Source organism: Rhinoraja longicauda, chromosome 10 (genome assembly GCF_053455715.1).
Source record: "Rhinoraja longicauda isolate Sanriku21f chromosome 10, sRhiLon1.1, whole genome shotgun sequence".
Classification (NCBI taxonomy): domain Eukaryota; kingdom Metazoa; phylum Chordata; class Chondrichthyes; order Rajiformes; family Arhynchobatidae; genus Rhinoraja; species Rhinoraja longicauda.
Window position 1 is genome coordinate 19,832,752 of NC_135962.1, and position 18,859 is coordinate 19,851,610.

Sequence of the window (18,859 nt, forward strand, 5' to 3'; positions counted from 1 at the left end):
GGGCTATGCCTTTACCTTCACACTATACTTTCAGCTGTTTCATTAAGCAGCACAATGCTGAACGTGCTGTAGTATCCTGGAACTACCACATAATGTTTCTGGTACAATTTGAATTCAACCAACTTTCAAAATTAGGTTGTAAGTCTTTCTTGGAGTAGATTTGTGTCTGTTGGTCTTCGCAAGTGATATTTTTAACGATCTTACTGTATTTAGCTCCCTGCTAATTGACGTGTAAACAAAAATAGTGTTCTTTACTTTACACAGTTTTGTTGATGTGTTTGATGTAATTGAACAGTTGGCAGTATGTGCAGGGTGCGAGATGTGAATGTGAGGCTTGCTGCAATGAAATGTGTGAGAGAGTGCAGTATAGACTGTGAATTTTAGCCCAAGTCATGATTGATAACTGATAGTTGGATATGAGGTGCAGTATGTGCAGTATACATTTAGTTAATGCATTGGAAGATGCATTCCTTGGCCCTGGGACATATGTAAGATATTTGAACTTTATGTCGCACTGAATTCATTTCTTTAGGTGTTGAGCTCCACTACCTTCTGCTCCCACTGCCTTTACAGTAATTATCAGGGGGACCTTCTGACTCACTGAAAAAAGTTAGGCATTCCGCCTACTCTGCACCTCCTTCAGCAATGTTTCCAGTGTGGTGTCAGAAACCTGTTGAGTCATTTCTGAAAATTGCGCAGATCTGAATGAGTACCAGAATGTCTGTTAACACCACTGCATCCACCATACAGGCTGGTTTAATTAATGTTGACGAGCTTCAAGTAATTCTGGTCACCTACAAAATTAGGTACCTATTAAGACAACAAGCCGTTGAATAGTGCAATTGTGACTGGTTGTAATGAGTAGGAAGCATGTTGTTTTGGAAAAAGCAGGAGTTGATGACATGAGCTCTGGGCCGACCCAATTTATTTTTTTGGTCTTTGAATAATAACATGCTGAACTTGCAACAAGATCATTAAGCACAATTTAAATTCAGCTAAATTAGAAAAATAACTTCAGAGGCATGTCTGATTGGTTATGCCTGTTAGCTGTCTGGATAACATTCATGATGATCAGGGAGAGGCTACGATATGCTCATAACTTAGATTCCAAAGTAATGTTCGTAGCTTGTTTCTATTTGGTGTTTAAACTGAAATTAAATTGTTTTGATTTAATGTGCTAATTAATTAGTAATTGTGTAATATTTGCCCTCCTTACTTCATTATTAACCATATTGATCCTCGTCTCTGTTGCTCTTCGATTTCCTACTCCGCCTTCCATGAATTCCCTGCTGAAATTGGTTCTTGTATCTCGATTCTGCTTTCTCAGCCATCAGTTTTCCTCTGATGCTGAGGCTCTTGTTTCATACATCATTCCCCTTCAACCCCGCCCACCCCCTCTCCATTTCACATTATTCCAAACTGGACTGATCACCTTTGCTTTCTTAAGTTGGAAACCCTTTTCTGCATGTCATAGGCCAGCACAATGGCGCAGCAGTGGAGTTGCTGCCTTACTATGCTAGAGACCCTGGTTTGATCCTGACTACGGGTACTGTCTGTACGGAGTTTGCCTAGTTCTAGTTCTCTGTGGGTGAGTCAGAAGGTCCCCATAGGTTTTCTCATGGTGCTCCAGTTTCTTCCCACATTCCAAAGACATTTAAATTTATAGGTTAACCAGCTCCTGTCATTTGTCCCTCGTGTTTAGGATAGAACTAGTGTACAGGCGATCATTGGTTGGTGCGGACTCAGTGGGTCGATGGCCCTGTTTCCACACTGTCTCTAAATTAAACTAAACTTCTCTCATTCCCAACTGGTATTCTGCATATTGTTCCCTATGTTTCCCATCCTTGGTCTCTGGGAAAGGTAGTCCTAATAGTCTCAGCCGATATTTCCAGTAATCATTTCATTGAATATGCTCTCTAATTTTGAACCTCCATGGATAGTTAAATAATGTAACAATGATTTCCTTGAAATCCAATTGCCAATTACTTCCTTGAAATCTCCTGATTGAGTAACCACAGAGTGAAAAACGATGATTGTTATTTGGATTGAACAGATGGTTTCAGTGTTCGACTGGAAAAATTCTGGCCACATTTTACTACTACTTACAGGCAAGAAATTGGGCAAATAGGAAACCAAACCTACAAGGCATTTCATGTTGAGTGAAGGAGAACAATATGATTAAACGTGTATAAAGTGAGACATTAAAGATGAACATAAGGACTATTTTTTTTTTAATTGAATTTTCAGGAAGTTGGTCAGATTCATGAGGTTATAAATGTAACAGTGTGGATAATTATTTAGTTGTTTGGCAGCAAACTGTCAGGGAGAAAGGAGATAAGAAAGAAATTGGTTGCATTATTTAACTCTCCAATGAAGTTCAAAATCCACATTTTTTCTGTTCTTTTAAAATATTATTTTCAACAGAAATTGAGTAAATTTGTGAGATGATAAGTCTGCAATGGAAACAAACAAACTTGGGAATAATGGATGAGAGAAATGTGCCAAAATCAAACACCACAGAAGAGGAAAGTCTTGCAAAGGAAAATGCAAAAAAGAGATTTGGAGATTTGCATCCTTGCGATGGCTGAAACTGTAGACTCTTTTGAGGGGTTGTTAGGATACCATTAACTCCTTCACTTCCTGTGATCTACTGTGACTTTTTTCTCCCATTTTGTTTTTGCATGGATAATTCACTGCCAGCATCATTTGCATAAGAAGAACAATGTTAAATAATTCTTTACTTTTAAAAGTTTTCATCTCGCTTAACTCTTTGTGGCACCTTTACTGGATATGTGGAATTCACCATGTACAAAGTAAATGGGGACGACTGATTTGTTACCACACCACAGAGTGAGATGATAGTATGTTGTTCCCTATGGTTTGTAATTCTTGTGAGCATTGTTACAACACATGTTGAGTTTGTGTAATGCAAAATATGAAGATGGTTTGTACGATCAAAGTTGAAGTCTGATTTCTTGAACGAAGATGTATTTTCTCTTTTTTGGTGAACATCTATAAATAAATGCTCAAATTTCCACTGTGTCTGAGCTGCAAACACAGTCAAACTTACTAATTTACTTCCTCTCAAATGAACTAGACAACCAGCACAGTTACAAAACAAAGAAGAGAGCATCTTGCCCTGTATTTGCAAACAAAGGTTCAGCTTTTACAGGTACAATTTACACATACTTGGAAAAAAGAGTGCAGTATTTTGTTTTAGAAAATCTTAAAAATAGCAAAATTACTTTAAACACATTAATCACTCCTGTTTTCACTCTCCATTTTGCAAAAAAATCTTTTTTTTCATTCCCTCAAGGACATTTCATTCGCTTTCTTTACAGTATCAAGGATATGCTTGAAATTAATAATGAAAGTGCAGTATTCTACGTAATGATGTCTTTGACCATTGAACTTCATCCCTCTCCTTTAATTTGTTTTTCTTTGGCTTCGGGGCTAAAATGGGCTTTCATATTTTAGTTCATTTTAATTTTTAATCTTATAAAGAATCAACCTTGGCTGCTGTATGGAGTTTTCAATCTTTTATTGGATCGTATTATGGTGGTGGACGTATGCATGTTGCAAAATGGAAATTCCTGCGAAATTTACTGATTCAAACTTAACCTTCTAAAGTGTCATGTTAAATAGATTGTGCTCTGTTGGTATCCTTAGCTTCAAACCATGATAAGTATTCACTTCATAATTCCACTGTATATTATCATGTCGCTTTTATTTCTGAGGATTGCACAATATTTTTGAAGCACAGAGCAAGGCATTCAACCAAGCTGATCTTTGGCAGTCTTAATGTTCCTCAGGAGCTTTCATTTAACTTTTTACACCCCTTCCACAATTCCAACTTTATTCTCAATCATATACTTTGGTAACTTACCTTTAAATGTATTTATTCATCCCAAATATTCCATGTTGGAATGAATTTTCAATTAAAACTCCATGAAACGTAGAAACATAGAAAATAGATACAGGAGTAGGCCATTCAGCCCTTTGAGCCAGCACCTCCATTCAATATGATCATGGCTAATCATCCAATATCAGTACCCCGTTCATGCTTTCTCCCCATATTCCTTTATTCCGTTAGCCCTCAGAGCTATATCTAACTCTCTTGAATACATGAGTAAGAAGTTTCAACTGAATTCGTTTGTAGATTTATTAATATTCATTTTGTAATCAATAGTTTTGGAGCCTCCGTAATGGAAACAAGCATTTCTCCTGCATTTCAGTGTAAAAGTGAATTATGAATGGAATGCATTTTCTCTGCAAAGTGCTCCAAGTATAATCTCAAGAGTTCCAATTGAAACCGCATACCTATTTTTAAAATTTGTACAGTTGGAAAGAGGAGTTTTATGTAAGTAATTAACTGCTACCACCAACTAATAATTCAGTGTCCGTATTCCTCAACCTATCACTATAACTTTAAGTGGTTGAAAACTTTTTTCCTCCATTATTGTAAAGTTTTTTGTGTGTGCATGAATGAATTATTTGACTTCAATGAGAAGATGGATGTTGGTGATTTCCCTTTTAGCCACACATTGATAACATCCTGTTTGTGCAACATAGTTAGACACAGAATAAATCTCACATTATTTTGGCTCAACCCAGGCATCAGACCTTGCTGCATCCTAATAAACCACATCATGCACCAACCATGAGTTTAAAAGTCAGGCATTTTAAGTCAGTTTGTCTAATTGTGCACCAACGCTTTGAGAGATACCAAAGATGTATGGCCAAGTTTCATCAGTCTAGGTTTGAACCCAGCATTTAATGGAGTCTGCTGGTTACAGTCAAAGCCATGGTGCTGAATCTTAATGATATTCTTCAATATTTCTTGTGTTGCACTAAATCAGAAAATGCTGGAAACACTCAGACATGAGTCCATGTGCGCTTTTTGGCTCTGCATGCGTTTTTGCTTGTACATCTTGCTGACACTAGCCATCTGCCATGACATACATCTTTAGGGAGAACAGACAAATTAATTAAGTTTCCACCTTTTGTCAAATGAACTGAACTTACAAGAGAAATAAATAGGCAATTGTGTCGAATATTGGACAATTAAAATATCAACTCGATACCAAATTTGGATGTTTCATTGTTTTATAGAATAATATAGTTTTTAATTCCAGATGACTAAAGAAATGATAGAAGGCAAGGCTTTGCGATGGTCTTGGCTACGTTGATGAGTTAGTCTGATTAGCATTCTTTAGGGCATGCTGTTTTCCCCTTATTTTATACTTTCTAAAATGTTATCACTGACAGTATCTTTGTGCTTTGATTTGTCTGTTCTCTCCACAGATGCACCCTGACTTGCTGACTGTTTCCACTCTTTTCTGTTTTTGTTTCAGATCCTCTGCAACTGCAGTATTTTATCTTTTTCAGATGAGCAATCTTTTTACTTTGGATACAAAATAAGGTTTCTGATGCAAAAAGAGAATATCTTGGGGATAGCAACTGGTGGTGGGGAACAGTGACTTTTTACAGTCAAAAGCTTAATTTGATACCAATTTTTGATATTTAATCATCTTTTCTTTTGTATTTCTACTTTTAGGCCACTAAAGAGGTGATAGAAAGAGAGGCTCCTGGAATGGCACTGGCTATGCTAATGGGTTCTTTGAATGTCACTCCTTTGGGGATGTTGTCCAGGTAAGGTAGCACACGCCATACTTATTCTGACTATAAATCCCTGCATAGTATTCATGCAAATGTATTACACAGCAAATTTGTAAATGTGAACTTGATACTTTTGATCTATTCTTACCTTTGTGATTGTCTATAGTAGCAACATACTAAAAAGCATGTATTAAAGTCGGGGATGGAGAATTATTTTCAAAAACTTTTTATGTTATGGAGTCAACTTAATAGGCAACTAATTCAGATATAATCTAGTTTATTGTCATATACACCAGGGTGCAATGAAAGCCCTTCTTCACAAAAAGCAGATAGAGTAAAAAGGCAATGATAACCACCTCTGATAAAAATTAATCATAAATAAATCTGAAGTACTGTAGTGCAAAGAAAGCAGTGTGAAATAACAGAATACTTGAATGTAGCAGAGTTAAGAGGAAGAGAATGTGGCAGAACTTCTACGAAGGGCGTGTGAAAGAGGCGATTGGTTCAGAAGTCTGATAGCAAAGGGGAAGTAGCTGTCCTTAAGTCTGAACGTCTTTTTATCCTTTTCTCGTAAAGCAAATGAGATAGCAGTCTTTTCCTTTGGTAAACTTAACTGAGCAACCCCTTTGGGACAGTGGTGTCCTTTGAGATATGAATTGAGGATCCTGTTCTGTATATATTGTCTGCCTGTAGTGATTTAGTTCCATAGCATCAATTTTTAAGATTATAAAAATCACTGCATAAATGCCTAGTTCCCAGAAACGTTATAAACTCACCATACGCCCATCCCCATGCTTCTTTTACACTCATAGAAGTCTTGTTCCCACACTCCGTATGAACTTACCAGAGCACTATTTCTACACTTCTTTTAGCACACTGTTTCCGCACACCTTTTGAACTCTTTGCAGCTCTACTCCTATGTCTGTTTAAACTCGCATGGTGGCCCCATTCCCACACTCCTTATATCAGTGTATTGTCTCTCCTATGCTCCCTATGCACTCACCTGGTTCACCGAAAAATGTATGACACTACCATGTCAAGTCAAGTCAAGTTTATTTGTCACATACACATACACGATGTGCAATGAAATGAAAGTGGCAATGCCTGCGGATTGTGCAAAAAAAGTTACAATTACAGCATATAAATTAAAATTAATACAGAAAAGAAAATTTAGTCCCTGGAGTTATAATAGTTAACAGTCCTGATGGCCTGTGGGAAGAAACTCCGTCTCATCCTCTCCGTTTTCACAGCATGACAGCGGAGGCGTTTGCCTGACCGTAGCAGCTGGAACAGTCTGTTGCTGGGATGGTTGGGGTCCCTCATAATCTTGCTTGCTCTTGATCTGCACCTCCTGATGTATAGGTCCTGCAGGGGGACGAGTGTAGTTCCCATGGTGTGTTCTGCCGAACGCACTACTCTCTGCAGGGCCTTCCTGTCCTGGGCAGAGCTGTTCTCAAACCAGATTGTGATGTTGCCGGACAGGATGCTCTCTACAGCCCCAGAGTAGAAGCAATGAAGGATCCTCAGAGACACTCTGAATTTCCTCAGCTGTCTAAGGTGGTAAAGGCGCTGCTTTGCCTTACCCACCAGTGCGGCAATGTGTGTTGTCCATGTCAGATCCTCTTTGATGTGGACTCCCAAGTATTTAAAGCTGCTCACCCTATCCATAGTAGACCCATTTATTTCCAGTGGCGTGTACGTCCTTGGATGTTGAGCCCTTCTAAAGTCCACAATCAGCTCCTTAGTTTTTTTGACATTCAAGAGGAGGCTATTGTCCCGACACCAGAGTGCCAGATCAGCCACCTCCTCCCGGTAGGCCTTCTCATCGTTGTCGGAGATCCGGTCCACCACCACAGTGTCATCAGCAAACTTGATGATGGAGTTTGAGCTGAACCTGGCGACACAGTCATGTGTGTACAGGGAGTACATTAGGGGGCTAAGGACGCAGCCCTGGGGGGATCCTGTGTTCAGGGTGAGGGGGCTAGATTTGTGTTCCCCCATCCTGACCACTTGGGGCCTGGCGGTGAGAAAGTCCAGGACCCAGGCACACAGAGGAGTGTTAAGCCCCAGTTCCAGCAGCTTCTCAGCAAGTCTGGTGGGGACTATGGTATTGAAAGCTGAACTAAAGTCAATGAACAGCATCCTCACATAGCCCCCCTTCTGGCTGTCCAGATGAGAGAGAGTGGTGTGCAGAACCCGGGAGACCGCATCATCCGTGGTATTTTGTGAAGAAAATATTTAAAAGTGGGTTGGGGTGTTAATAGAAATAATACCCCAGTACTCTTGAAAATCTTGCCAGTTTGGCACAACCAAAGGTTCTAGATTTTTGGAGATCTACCCAATTAATATAAACAACAATCTGTGTTTCTTCAATTATTTTAGCACAAAGAACATTTTAAATATATTACAAATTAGTGAGAAGGGAGAGATTTTGTTCATGTTTGTGTCTAAGTTGCAGATAATGTTACTTTGTATTGCATGTAAACTGTGCATTCCCTTACAATGAATATATTTCTATTGTCAGACCCGTATGTGGAATAAGGGGTAAAACTCTGATTATTAATCTGCCCGGTAGCAAGAAAGGTTCACAGGTAGGATTTACCTTTTTTTCCCATTGTTACTGCATTGGAGATTATGACGCTAAATATATAGTACACTTGCATTGGTATAGATAGATACTGGATTTTCAATATAGACTTCATGGCCCAAAGGCCTCTCTGGACTGATTATGATTCTATTGTGCGCACTGTTAGCCGGTTATTTCAGTCGTGTCCTGCTTTCTTTTATGGTCACCTTCCCTTTTCTTCCAATGTAAAATGCAGCATATTTCCATATCTCCCTGTTGTTTTGGCACACAGAATTAACTGTTTCTCTCCATAACTATTCTACTGTGTCAAGATGAGTTGCAAAACTATAATTTCTATGCATCATGTTGTTCAGAACAGAAATTGACATGTCAAAAATTTACTTTGAAAAATGCCCTTTGCTTTTTATACGTCCCACAAAAATACAATGCGTAATTAAACAAGTTATTCCTATTTTCTGTGGTCTACAGAATACCCATTCAAAAGTTGCAAACATGAATACAGCAGCTTTACCACCAATAATGAGAAGAAAATCAATGAAAAAATCCATGTGATTACAGCAAATATTACAGACATTTATCCCACTTGATTAATTGATTGATTCTTGCCTGGTTTATGAAGTCATCCAGTATGTAGAGTGTGGTAAACTTGATTATTTGAAAGATTTCCTTTGCATTTATTACTTTTAATTAAATTAATCAAACAATAACCCTTATATCTCCAAATTCGTGTTATCTGACTACTATATATTCCTTGAATGTTTATCATTTGACTTTTAAATTGCATGCAGGAATGCTTCCAGTTTATATTACCTGCCCTACCTCATGCTATCGACTTATTGCGAGATGCAGTTGTGAAAGTGAAAGAAGTTCATGATGAGCTGGAGGATCTTCCATCACCTCCACCACCACTGTCTCCTCCTCCTACCACCAGCCCACACAAACAGACAGAAGACAAAGGTGTTCAGTGTGAAGATGAGGAGGAAGAGAAGAAAGACAGTGGAGTGGCTTCAACTGAAGAGAGTTCGTCCTCACATATCACTGCAGCAGCCATAGCAGCTAAGGTAAAAAACTTCCCGCAGAATAGGGATAATCATACATGTAGAATCAATCCTACCTATTTCATTGTTACCCATCAAATCATTTTTGCTTGTTTTTCTCCAGTTGCCTGTGTTTTCCTGTCATAGTGCTGATAGTTGTGTTGTACATCAGAACTTCCAACTTGTACACAGTCCCGCTCCTGTCATGGCTAAAGGTGGTAAACCTGTCCCTGGTTTCATTGGTCATCACTCTCATACTGCCATCAGTGCAGGAGAGCCGGTAAGAGACAGCAAAGAGGCATTAACAGTAAACATCTGACAATATGTTGTCCTTCGTGAGGAAATTAACCACTTGCACTGATTTTATTGTTTCAATTAGATTTTAGCCATTTAGATGAACTTTTTCAAGATGTTCATCTTCCTGTTAAATTCTCACCAAATTATGTATCTGCATAATTGTGATTTTTTTTTCCATTGTTCATATTGATGTCATGTGACTCATTCGCTTATCATTTTGTTCATTTGTCACGAAGCACTAGATATGAAATGTCCTTGTGCTTTTTCACTGTTTGATTAAATGACTAAATACCTTCCCCTCAGAACAGTTTGTGGGGTTAAATGTTTTGGACTGGTATTGCTAAATTAGAATTAGGCAGAAGGTTGAGAAATAGTTATGGCCTCAAGATTTCAGTGCCGATGAGCAACATAAATTGCCGCAATTGTTTTTACTGACAGACTCCACTAATGTGAAGTTTGTTTGCAGATTTAAAGATGGTCTTAGTTTTGAATTATAATAATTATTAGTGTATCTGGATTCACATTGAAAATAATTGTAGAATTGAAAAACTAAATCATTCTGTTGAGATAAATCAGTAGGATCTTTAGCTACTTATCTGGTGTTGCTGGGCACTATACATTGCAGTTGATAAGATCTTGAGTTGCTTTTCAGTTTTCCTTTAAAATTGCCTTTTGAGATTCCCAGACCTTTTTGGAAAATGTGCATCAGCTTTACTTCAAAAGCTGCAATATAACTGAAACATGGTGAAGGTGGCAGGTTACCCTTCAAAAAGGGCTCACTTAATCATCTTGGGTTAAAGAAACATGAACAAAGTAATGAAAAGAAAGCAATAAAGGTTGCTATAATATAATTATTTTTGCTGGTCCAACCTACTGAGAGAAACTGAAGTTGAGCGAAATCAATTGCTGTTATTTTTTGATAGCTATATCATGCCTGCATTGACCATAAATTTTTCAATCTCCCAGTGGAGACTCAATTTTAGAAGTTTGTTAAAATATCCAGTTTGCACTACATTTTTTTAATTATTTGCTTTATAATTTATATGAAAGATTTTTAATCAATAAATCCAACTTAAGATTGATGCATATCACTAAAAAACTAACATTGGGAAACCATACTGTGCAGAAGTGATCATTCCTGCCATATTAGTGCAAGTGATCGATTTCCATAAGTAATAATTATAAATGTTTTATAGAATTTATACCATTTAATTAATATGATTTATGATTAATGTTAAGTATGAAATTATTGAGACTGTTGCCTGTTAGTGTTGTAGTAAATATTTAGTAACACATTTTTTGTTGATAAAATTAAGAAATATCCTACTCTGTAATACTGGTGCTACAGGTTATCAAAATTTTGCTTAATTATACAGATATATAATTTCAGAATTGTAACATGAAGAATTGCTTAGAGATAAGTCTATTACTATTTTATATCTCGTATCATTTTTACGTTTGCAAGTTAAGAATTGGCAAAAAGCACAAGTATTTTTCTGGATAATAAAGAATGCTAATTTGAGAGATATTCCAGCTTTAGATTCAAATTTACAATTTATAACAGTTTGAAAGTGAAATGAAATAACATCTGAGTGAGAAGTGAATTAAAATTAAATTAGTCTTCAAGTGGATTATTATAAAAATGTATTGATCTGTGAAGGAATAGTTTTTGTAATTTATTATCTTCAGCATTTGTTATACTTTCAGATCCCGGATTCGATTATTTCTCGTGGCGTTCAAGTGCTTCCACGAGACAATGCATCGCTGAGCACAACTCCGTCCGAATCGCCACGAGCTCAAGCTACATCACGGCTGTCTACAGCTTCCTGCCCTACACCAAAAGTAAGTCATTGCTAGAAGTACCCTTTAGAAATCTTGAATTTGGTTAAGTAATTGATGAGTGAATATCTGATCCTCAAACAAAACACTGGTGAGGATTACCTCAGGAGCCGTGACTATAATGCTTTGTAACTAAATTGAAATGTCTGTTTTAAAAATTACAATATATCATTAATCCAAATTTACCACCTGGTTAGGCTGCAAAAAATTGTCTTTATTTTTATTTAAGGTAGAAAGTTTAGTATTTGAAATGTTCATGACTTTTATGGTAAATGTTGGTAAGTCTCAAGCAAGCTATTCTAACAGTGGCATTCCTGTACATTTTTATTGATAAGATGTAGACTTATCTTATTTTTAAGATCACTCACTTTCATGTTCATTTAAGAAATAGTGCTGGTAAATCAATATCTTTGGTTTTCAAGTTTCGAACAAATGTTTTGAGATTATACAGAGTTTGTTCTCTTCCAACTTCCTCGATGCAATGTGTATTTGATTCAATTATAGTTTGCAAGGAAAAAATTTACAACATAACTACAAATTTAGCGGCGAGTGCTTGATTTTAAAAATAACGAATTGTGGCACAGTATGTCATGGAGTTCATATATGCAGGGTTTGCAATTATTGCTATTGAGGAGGTGTGAGAACGCCCTATCTTACCAGAAAATCCTGATGGAAAATTTACCATTAATCAGTTTGGTCTGATGTGCTATGAAAATTCTGGCTCTACAGATTTTGTGTTCTCACTTTATTTATAAAGAGTACTGACTCCTTTACAGTTGAATATTTTAACACTTCAAAACCATTTTTCCATGTACTTCTGGTTTTGATTTTACCAGTAAACAGTTGTCACAAAGGTTTTTTGATTCAATTAATTTACTTGTTTTTTTTTCTTTCTTTTGGACTATGCGTATAGATGGTGGATCCATTCATATTCAATATTTGGGACATACCCTTGTTTTCCATTACAACTTTCACTTGCGAAAGATATATAAGTTATACAATCTAAGCTTTATTTCTTCACTTAAATTGATTTACAAATTGTGGATCATGTTTATATTATGAATTTTGATGTAATATCAGGATTTTGAATTATTTATCTGTTTTTTAGTTATAAATCTGTTGCATGAATATTGCCTTTCTTCATTGCCCCAAATTCCAAAAATCTTTCCATTGCTGATCCAGGACTAATGCTGAGTTCTTGATGGGGGAGGGCTGTCTTTCTCCAAAATCTTGATGGATCATTGCAATTGACTACTTTTTTTCTATTGCATAAGTATGTTTCACTGGATTAGGTTGAGAAGTTAGAGTTTGTGCCATTGACTGCCTGATTTTTTCCAATAACGGTGTTGATCATTTTAATTGCATTTTTATAGTTGGTCAAGAAAATCATTAGAAGTTGACTCACTTGGTTGTAATCCAGGAATCGAACTGCAGATTAATTGTGTTCTCTATAGATTTGAACCTGTGCAGAGATGTACAGAACAAGACCTGCGATTGACTCATTGAGTCACTGTCTAATTATTGTAAACTATTCTGTTAGTTTAGCAAATTGATAACTTTGGTGTTTTAATTTAAATGACTTTACTTTCAATTTGCAATAATCCAAGTAACAAACTCCACTATTTTTAAATCTTACTTGAAGCATTGTTTCATTCATTTGGAAGGCTTATTGTTGAACTTTAGGTATTGTGTCTCACTTGTATTTTTAGTTGCTGTGAAGGGAGAATTAATTAGGTGGCACAATTCTTCAGGCAAAATGCATTAATAATAACCTAACCTTACAGGAGCACTCAGTAACATTTAATTAAATGTGTCACCCTTCATCAAGTAACAAATGGATTCTACTGTGTGACTAACCGTGATATGAATATAAAATGTGGTCCTTTGTACACAGATCCAAAGAGAAATATAAACTCTTGTGTATGATGCAATATGACTACCGAGGTTGTGAAAAACTGTTCTATGCCCAAATGGGTATTAAATAAATGACAATGTGCCAATTGCTTATATTCAAAAATAGAGTAAATACATGCTTTGATCATATTTGCTGTAGTCCATACTGTAGTTAGAGATACCATTTTAAAATATCCCCTTCAGTGGCATCTTTGAGCAAGGGACAAGATATAAGGAATATGCAAATTAAATTGTTTGTTTTTTTTGCAACTCTTCATTGTCTCACAAAATAACTTTTGGCTTTTCAAAAGTATAGTTGCTAGTAATAAACTTTGTTGATATAAATTTGTAATATGAATCGTTGCAAGTGGCTCAGGAAAGACTGAATCAAATGAAGAAGCAGCTTGTGCTGATCCTGTTCCTGTTTTGCATCATCATGACCTCTTCACGTGCACAGGGTTTAATTAATTTAATGTAGCTCACTGTCAATCTCTCAGCAGAGCTTTCAATTGGAATTGAAATATGTGATGTATGCAAGTTCCAAAACAGTGGCAGAGATGTTGCGAACAAGACCTACGATTGACTCATTGAGTCACTGTCTAATTATTGTAAACTATTCTGTTTAGCAAATTGATAACTTTGGTGCTTTCATTTAAATGACGACTTTCAATTTGCAATAATCCAAGTAACAAACTCCACTAGTTACCTTAAATGTTAAGAGCTGGAACTGGGTTATTTTATAGCGTGCTTCAAAGATGCATGGTGTTCATAGAAAGTTACTCTCGATATATAAAGCCATAGTAACAACACTTACTATCTGTAATCATTTTTTTCTTTCAACTATGTTAATTTGTGACAAGACACAAGGTTTAATATAGCTTGTTTGTAAGGCATGTTAAGCTTAATATGCTTAGTGAGGGTGTTTTCTTGAAGACAGTTTTAATACGGCTATTTACAAAATTCTCAAACTCACTGATGGAATGATTCCGAAATGATTAAAGCACATTTTATGGTATAGATGATTTAGTGAAGAAAATGTCATATCTGTGTAAGGGAATGAAATATTTCAAAATTATGAAATGCACAGATTATGAAATGCACATCATAATCTGTGCACCATCAGTCTGACCCTTAAGCACCTGCTCTGATGCTTGAGGATCAAACTGAAGGCAATAGGCAACAAATAGTCCTGGTATGCAAAGGCAATATAAGCACTTAAAACTATTTCTGCTTGAAAGGATTGGAAAAGGTCACTCAGTGATTAGTCAATTTGGCATCTTAAGAGGCAGCCCTTACCTGTTCCAGAACTTTACCTGCCCAAGCTAGTTCAAAGTTAGTGCTTTTGTGGGTTCACCTAGATCATTTCCTCTGGCTGTATCTTCAGTAACTGGGGTTATGCTGTCAAAGATATTGCATTATTTTTAAACCATTGTTATATCATGGAATCATACATCATGGAAAAAAGGCCATTCAGCCCAACTTGCCCATGCTGGCCAAGATGCCCCACTTACACTCGTCCTACCTGCTTGCATTTGGACTATTGGTCTCTACACCTTTCCTATCCATGTACCTGTATAAATGTCCTTAAAATGTTGTTACAGTACCTGCCTTAACTACCTCCTCTGCCAGCTCATTCCATATGCCCACCCACACCCTCTGTGGAAATGTTTGCCCCTCAGGTTCCTATTAAATCTCCCCCCCCCCCACATTAAATCTATGCATTCTGGTTCTTGATTCCCCTACTCTCGGTAAAAGACTCTACATTCAATCCTATCCACTTTATGATCTTAAACACCTCTATAAGATCAACCCTCAGCCTTCTACGCTCGGAGGAATAAAGTCCTAATCTGCGCAGCCTCTCCCTATAACTCAGGCCCTTAGGTCCTGGCAACATCCTTGTAATTTTTCTCTGCACTCTTTCTAGCTTAACATTCTTCCTAGAGCAGGGTGACCAAAACTGAACACGATACTCCAAATGCGGCCTCATCAACTTCTTGTACAACCGTAACATAACATCTCTATGCAATACTCTGATTGATGAAGGCTAATGTACCGAAAACTTTCTTGACAATCCTATCTACCTTTAATGCCACTTTCAAGGAACTGTACCTACACTCCTAGATCCTCCTGCTCTACTTTACTGCCCATGGCCCTGCCATTCACTATGAAGATCCTGCCCTGGTTTGATTTCCCAAAATGCAACACTTTGCACTTATCTGCATTAAACTCCATTAACTATTCCTCTGCTCGCTTGCCCAACTGATCAAAATACTGTTGTAACCTTTGATAATCATCTTCGCTATCTATGATACCACCCATTTTAGTGTCATCGGCATATTTACTAATCATGCCTTCTACTTTCTTATCCAAATCGTTGATATTAACTATAAACAGCAATGGCTGTCGAGTTCGCGTTCCCGGTCAGTTGGTTGATAATAATCAGAGTCGGTACAGACCTCACTTATCCGTAGATTATTAGAGATCTCGTAGACAGGTTTCTAAAAGCACACACAGCAGCAATCCCTGAGGCACACCACTGGTCACAGGCCCCCATTCCAAAAAGCAACCTTCCACCATCAGCCTCTGCTTCGTTCCATGAAGCCAATTCTTTTGAAGCCAGATGGCTAGCTCGCCCTGGATCCCATGCAATCTAACCTTCCAGAGCAGCCTTCCATGCGGAATCTTATCGTGTCCTGCTGACATCCATATAAACAATCTCTAAGGGTTTGCCCTCATCAACCATAATCTACCATGTCCAAAACCATACTGACTATCCTAAATTAGACCCAGTCCATCCAAATGCATGTATATCCCTCTGAATCCTTTTCATGAACTTGCCTATCACAGATATTAGGCTCACTGGTCTATAATTCCCAGGCTTTTTCTTGCAGCCCTTCTCAAATAGCGGAACAACATTAGCCAAGTCCAGTCTTCCAGCACCTCGCCCTTGCCTGATGATGATATATATCTCATCCAGGGCACCTACAATTTTTTCTCTAGCTCCCACAGTGTCCTTGGATATATCTGATTAGGCGCAGGAGATTTATCTCCCTTCTTACACTTTAGGACATCCATCACCTCCTCGATCAGAACATGTACTGTCCTCAAGACATCTCCATTGATTGTGTCAACTTCCCCAACTTCATGTCGTTCTCCACAATCAAAACAGAGGTTCATTGTCCAAAAAGGATGGAGATTGAATTAGAAGCAAGAGATAAAGGAAAGGTCATCGAGGAAGCAACGGTGGCAGACGAGGAGTGAGTGAGCAGAGACAAAAGTAAACTACATGAGAGAGGGAGGAGAGAGAAAGAGAAAATAAAGAACACACAATTTAACCCATCGAGCCAAGCTTCTTATATGAAGCAATATTGGTGATAAGGACTTTAAAAGTGAAGGATGTAAATCTACATTTTCAACAGTGCCATTTAATGTCAATCATGCCATTTTTGGAGATGCCAAGAGGAAGTTAAACCTTCTTCACACAGAGCAAGATAGAAGCATTATTTGTGCAATTCCATGCACTAGGTGTGGAGTGGAAATCAAAATTGGTCTTAAGATAATGCTGCGCTTAACCCTGAAGAGAGCACGTGAGATTTACAAAAATAGATACCTGTCTTTTTTAAATATTTTCCATCCTTGCAGATGGGATAAAAGCTGTTTGGTATTTGTTTTTGAATTGGGAGACTGCCATGAGTATGGTTAGATTGGGCAACCAGGAATGGGGTGCATGGGGCAGCCTGTGATAGTTGGTGCTATGAAGGGGGGAAAATAATAACAATGACAATTTAGTTAGATACTAGTTGAAGAATCAATTTGGTTATGGGCAATACAAAGAGCTTTGATCCCATCTCAACTAGTGTGGAAAGATGTGCATCACTGCAAAGTGGAATCAACCATGAAGTCAGCAGCCTCAAGCAGCCATGTTGTTGGCATTTGATCGGCACTATGTAGCAGCACTAGCAGAATAAAAGCACTCTAAAGACAAAGTCCAAGGGAATGATTCGTTGACATTAGAATATACAGATTAGACATGACATTAGAATATACAGATGCTCCCCGGCTTACGATGCTTCAACTTACGATATTTCGACTCTGCGATGGTGCAAAGAGCAGCGAGCCGCAGCTCGCTTCTGGCCATGTGATCAGGTGTATTAAATGTATTTCGACTTACGATATTTTCAGCTTCCGATGGGTTTCTCGGAACGTAACCCCAACGTAAGTTGAGGAGCACCTGCATGATTTCATTTACAATTTTGAGTTTGGATGTTTGTTTCATCTTTTTGTTTTCTGATTGGTTTTATTTATCATTTATTGCCAAGTGTGTGTTCTGATCATGCAGGGATAATAATATGTGGGATTGATCAATTGGGATTGTGATGGACGCAGTAACAATCAATTGATTGTTCATGGGCACCCTAGTCCGAAATTGGCATCCTTAGTTGAATGCATAGGCTCTGACCTCATAATGTGATAATGCAACAAAGATATTTACATGAGGTGGTTCCTCCAGAGTTCATCAAGCATTGCGTTTGCATTACTCCGGTCTGATATATCCAACTTCATGTGCCGCATGACTCTCAATGCATGCATACTTATGGTGCATGTGGGGATTGTTCTCTGGAGTCCTTGGCTTTGTTAATGGATAGCTTGCATTGCCTTGTTGTCACTCATCTTTAGTTTATCATTGCATAACAAATAGCTCGGCAGACACCGACTACAAAATTATGCTTCATAACTGTGACATTTACCCACATGAATCACTGCTTATGATCACACACCAGAAGGACATAGAGGGAGCAGTACAAGTATTAGGCCCACTCTAGAGAGCCGTGAACATGTAACTTTCACATTATGACGTGTGCGTTCTAAATGGCATCTTGAATCACGGGAAAGCACAGGAAATTCTTTCCACTGCCGAGTCACTGGCAAAGCAGAATAGCATGTAGTCAGCTTGTTTTAAATAATCATTGACCTGCTTTATATAATAAATTTGGTTCAGACTGCAAGAGTTGGCAATATTTCCAGCTTGAGCCAGAAAGAGTCAAGCACACAAAATTGAGTGTCGCTGTTACCAGGAAGGTAATCCTCATCTGGCTGCTGGGTTACGGTTGCGACTGTGGCAGGTAAAGCACAAGTATTTAACGTTGTTGGTTGCTAAGATGTGGTTATTATTGTAAGTGGTATTACCAATAAAGTGACACTATATTGATCTATCATTGTGAATCATTGCTGTTTTGCAGTAGGTTCTGTTTCTTTAAATTATTTTTTTCCTTGAACAATGTTGCAGACATGTCACCTGCTGAAAGCCTTCTTCCATCTGTTACCCTTTTTTGCAGCTCATCTTGCTCCTGATGCCCTTTGCTTTCATCTGGTTATGCTTCATTGTGAATAGCATTCCTACTACTCATCGATATTGGTCAATAACTAGTTACTGTGACATAGCCTAATGCAACCTGAATTATCTGCATCTGCATGCAACAGATGTAAGGAAAACACAAGGTTTGAGCAAGAAAACCAGTCAGAAATTGCTGATCCCTTTAAGAGCTGGCGTGTGGACCTTCCTGCTGCTTGTATGCTATTAGGGTTA

General features: G+C 37.7%; 1 protein-coding gene across 20 annotated transcripts in view; it reads left to right on the top strand.

The window, feature by feature from the left end:
* LOC144597249 (gephyrin) overlaps positions 1-18,859 on the top strand; it is a 414,464-nt gene that overhangs the window by 218,217 nt on the left and 177,388 nt on the right. For 15 of the 20 annotated variants that reach the window (XM_078406319.1, XM_078406323.1, XM_078406321.1 and 12 more), the window contains 5 exons: positions 5,558-5,652; positions 8,144-8,210; positions 8,995-9,267; positions 9,368-9,523; positions 11,230-11,382. In XM_078406319.1, coding sequence (XP_078262445.1) covers positions 5,558-5,652; positions 8,144-8,210; positions 8,995-9,267; positions 9,368-9,523; positions 11,230-11,382 — 744 coding nt within the window. The remainder of the gene's footprint in view (positions 1-5,557; positions 5,653-8,143; positions 8,211-8,994; positions 9,268-9,367; positions 9,524-11,229; positions 11,383-18,859) is intronic. The other 5 variants (XM_078406336.1, XM_078406340.1, XM_078406339.1 and 2 more) reach the window with 3 other exon arrangements.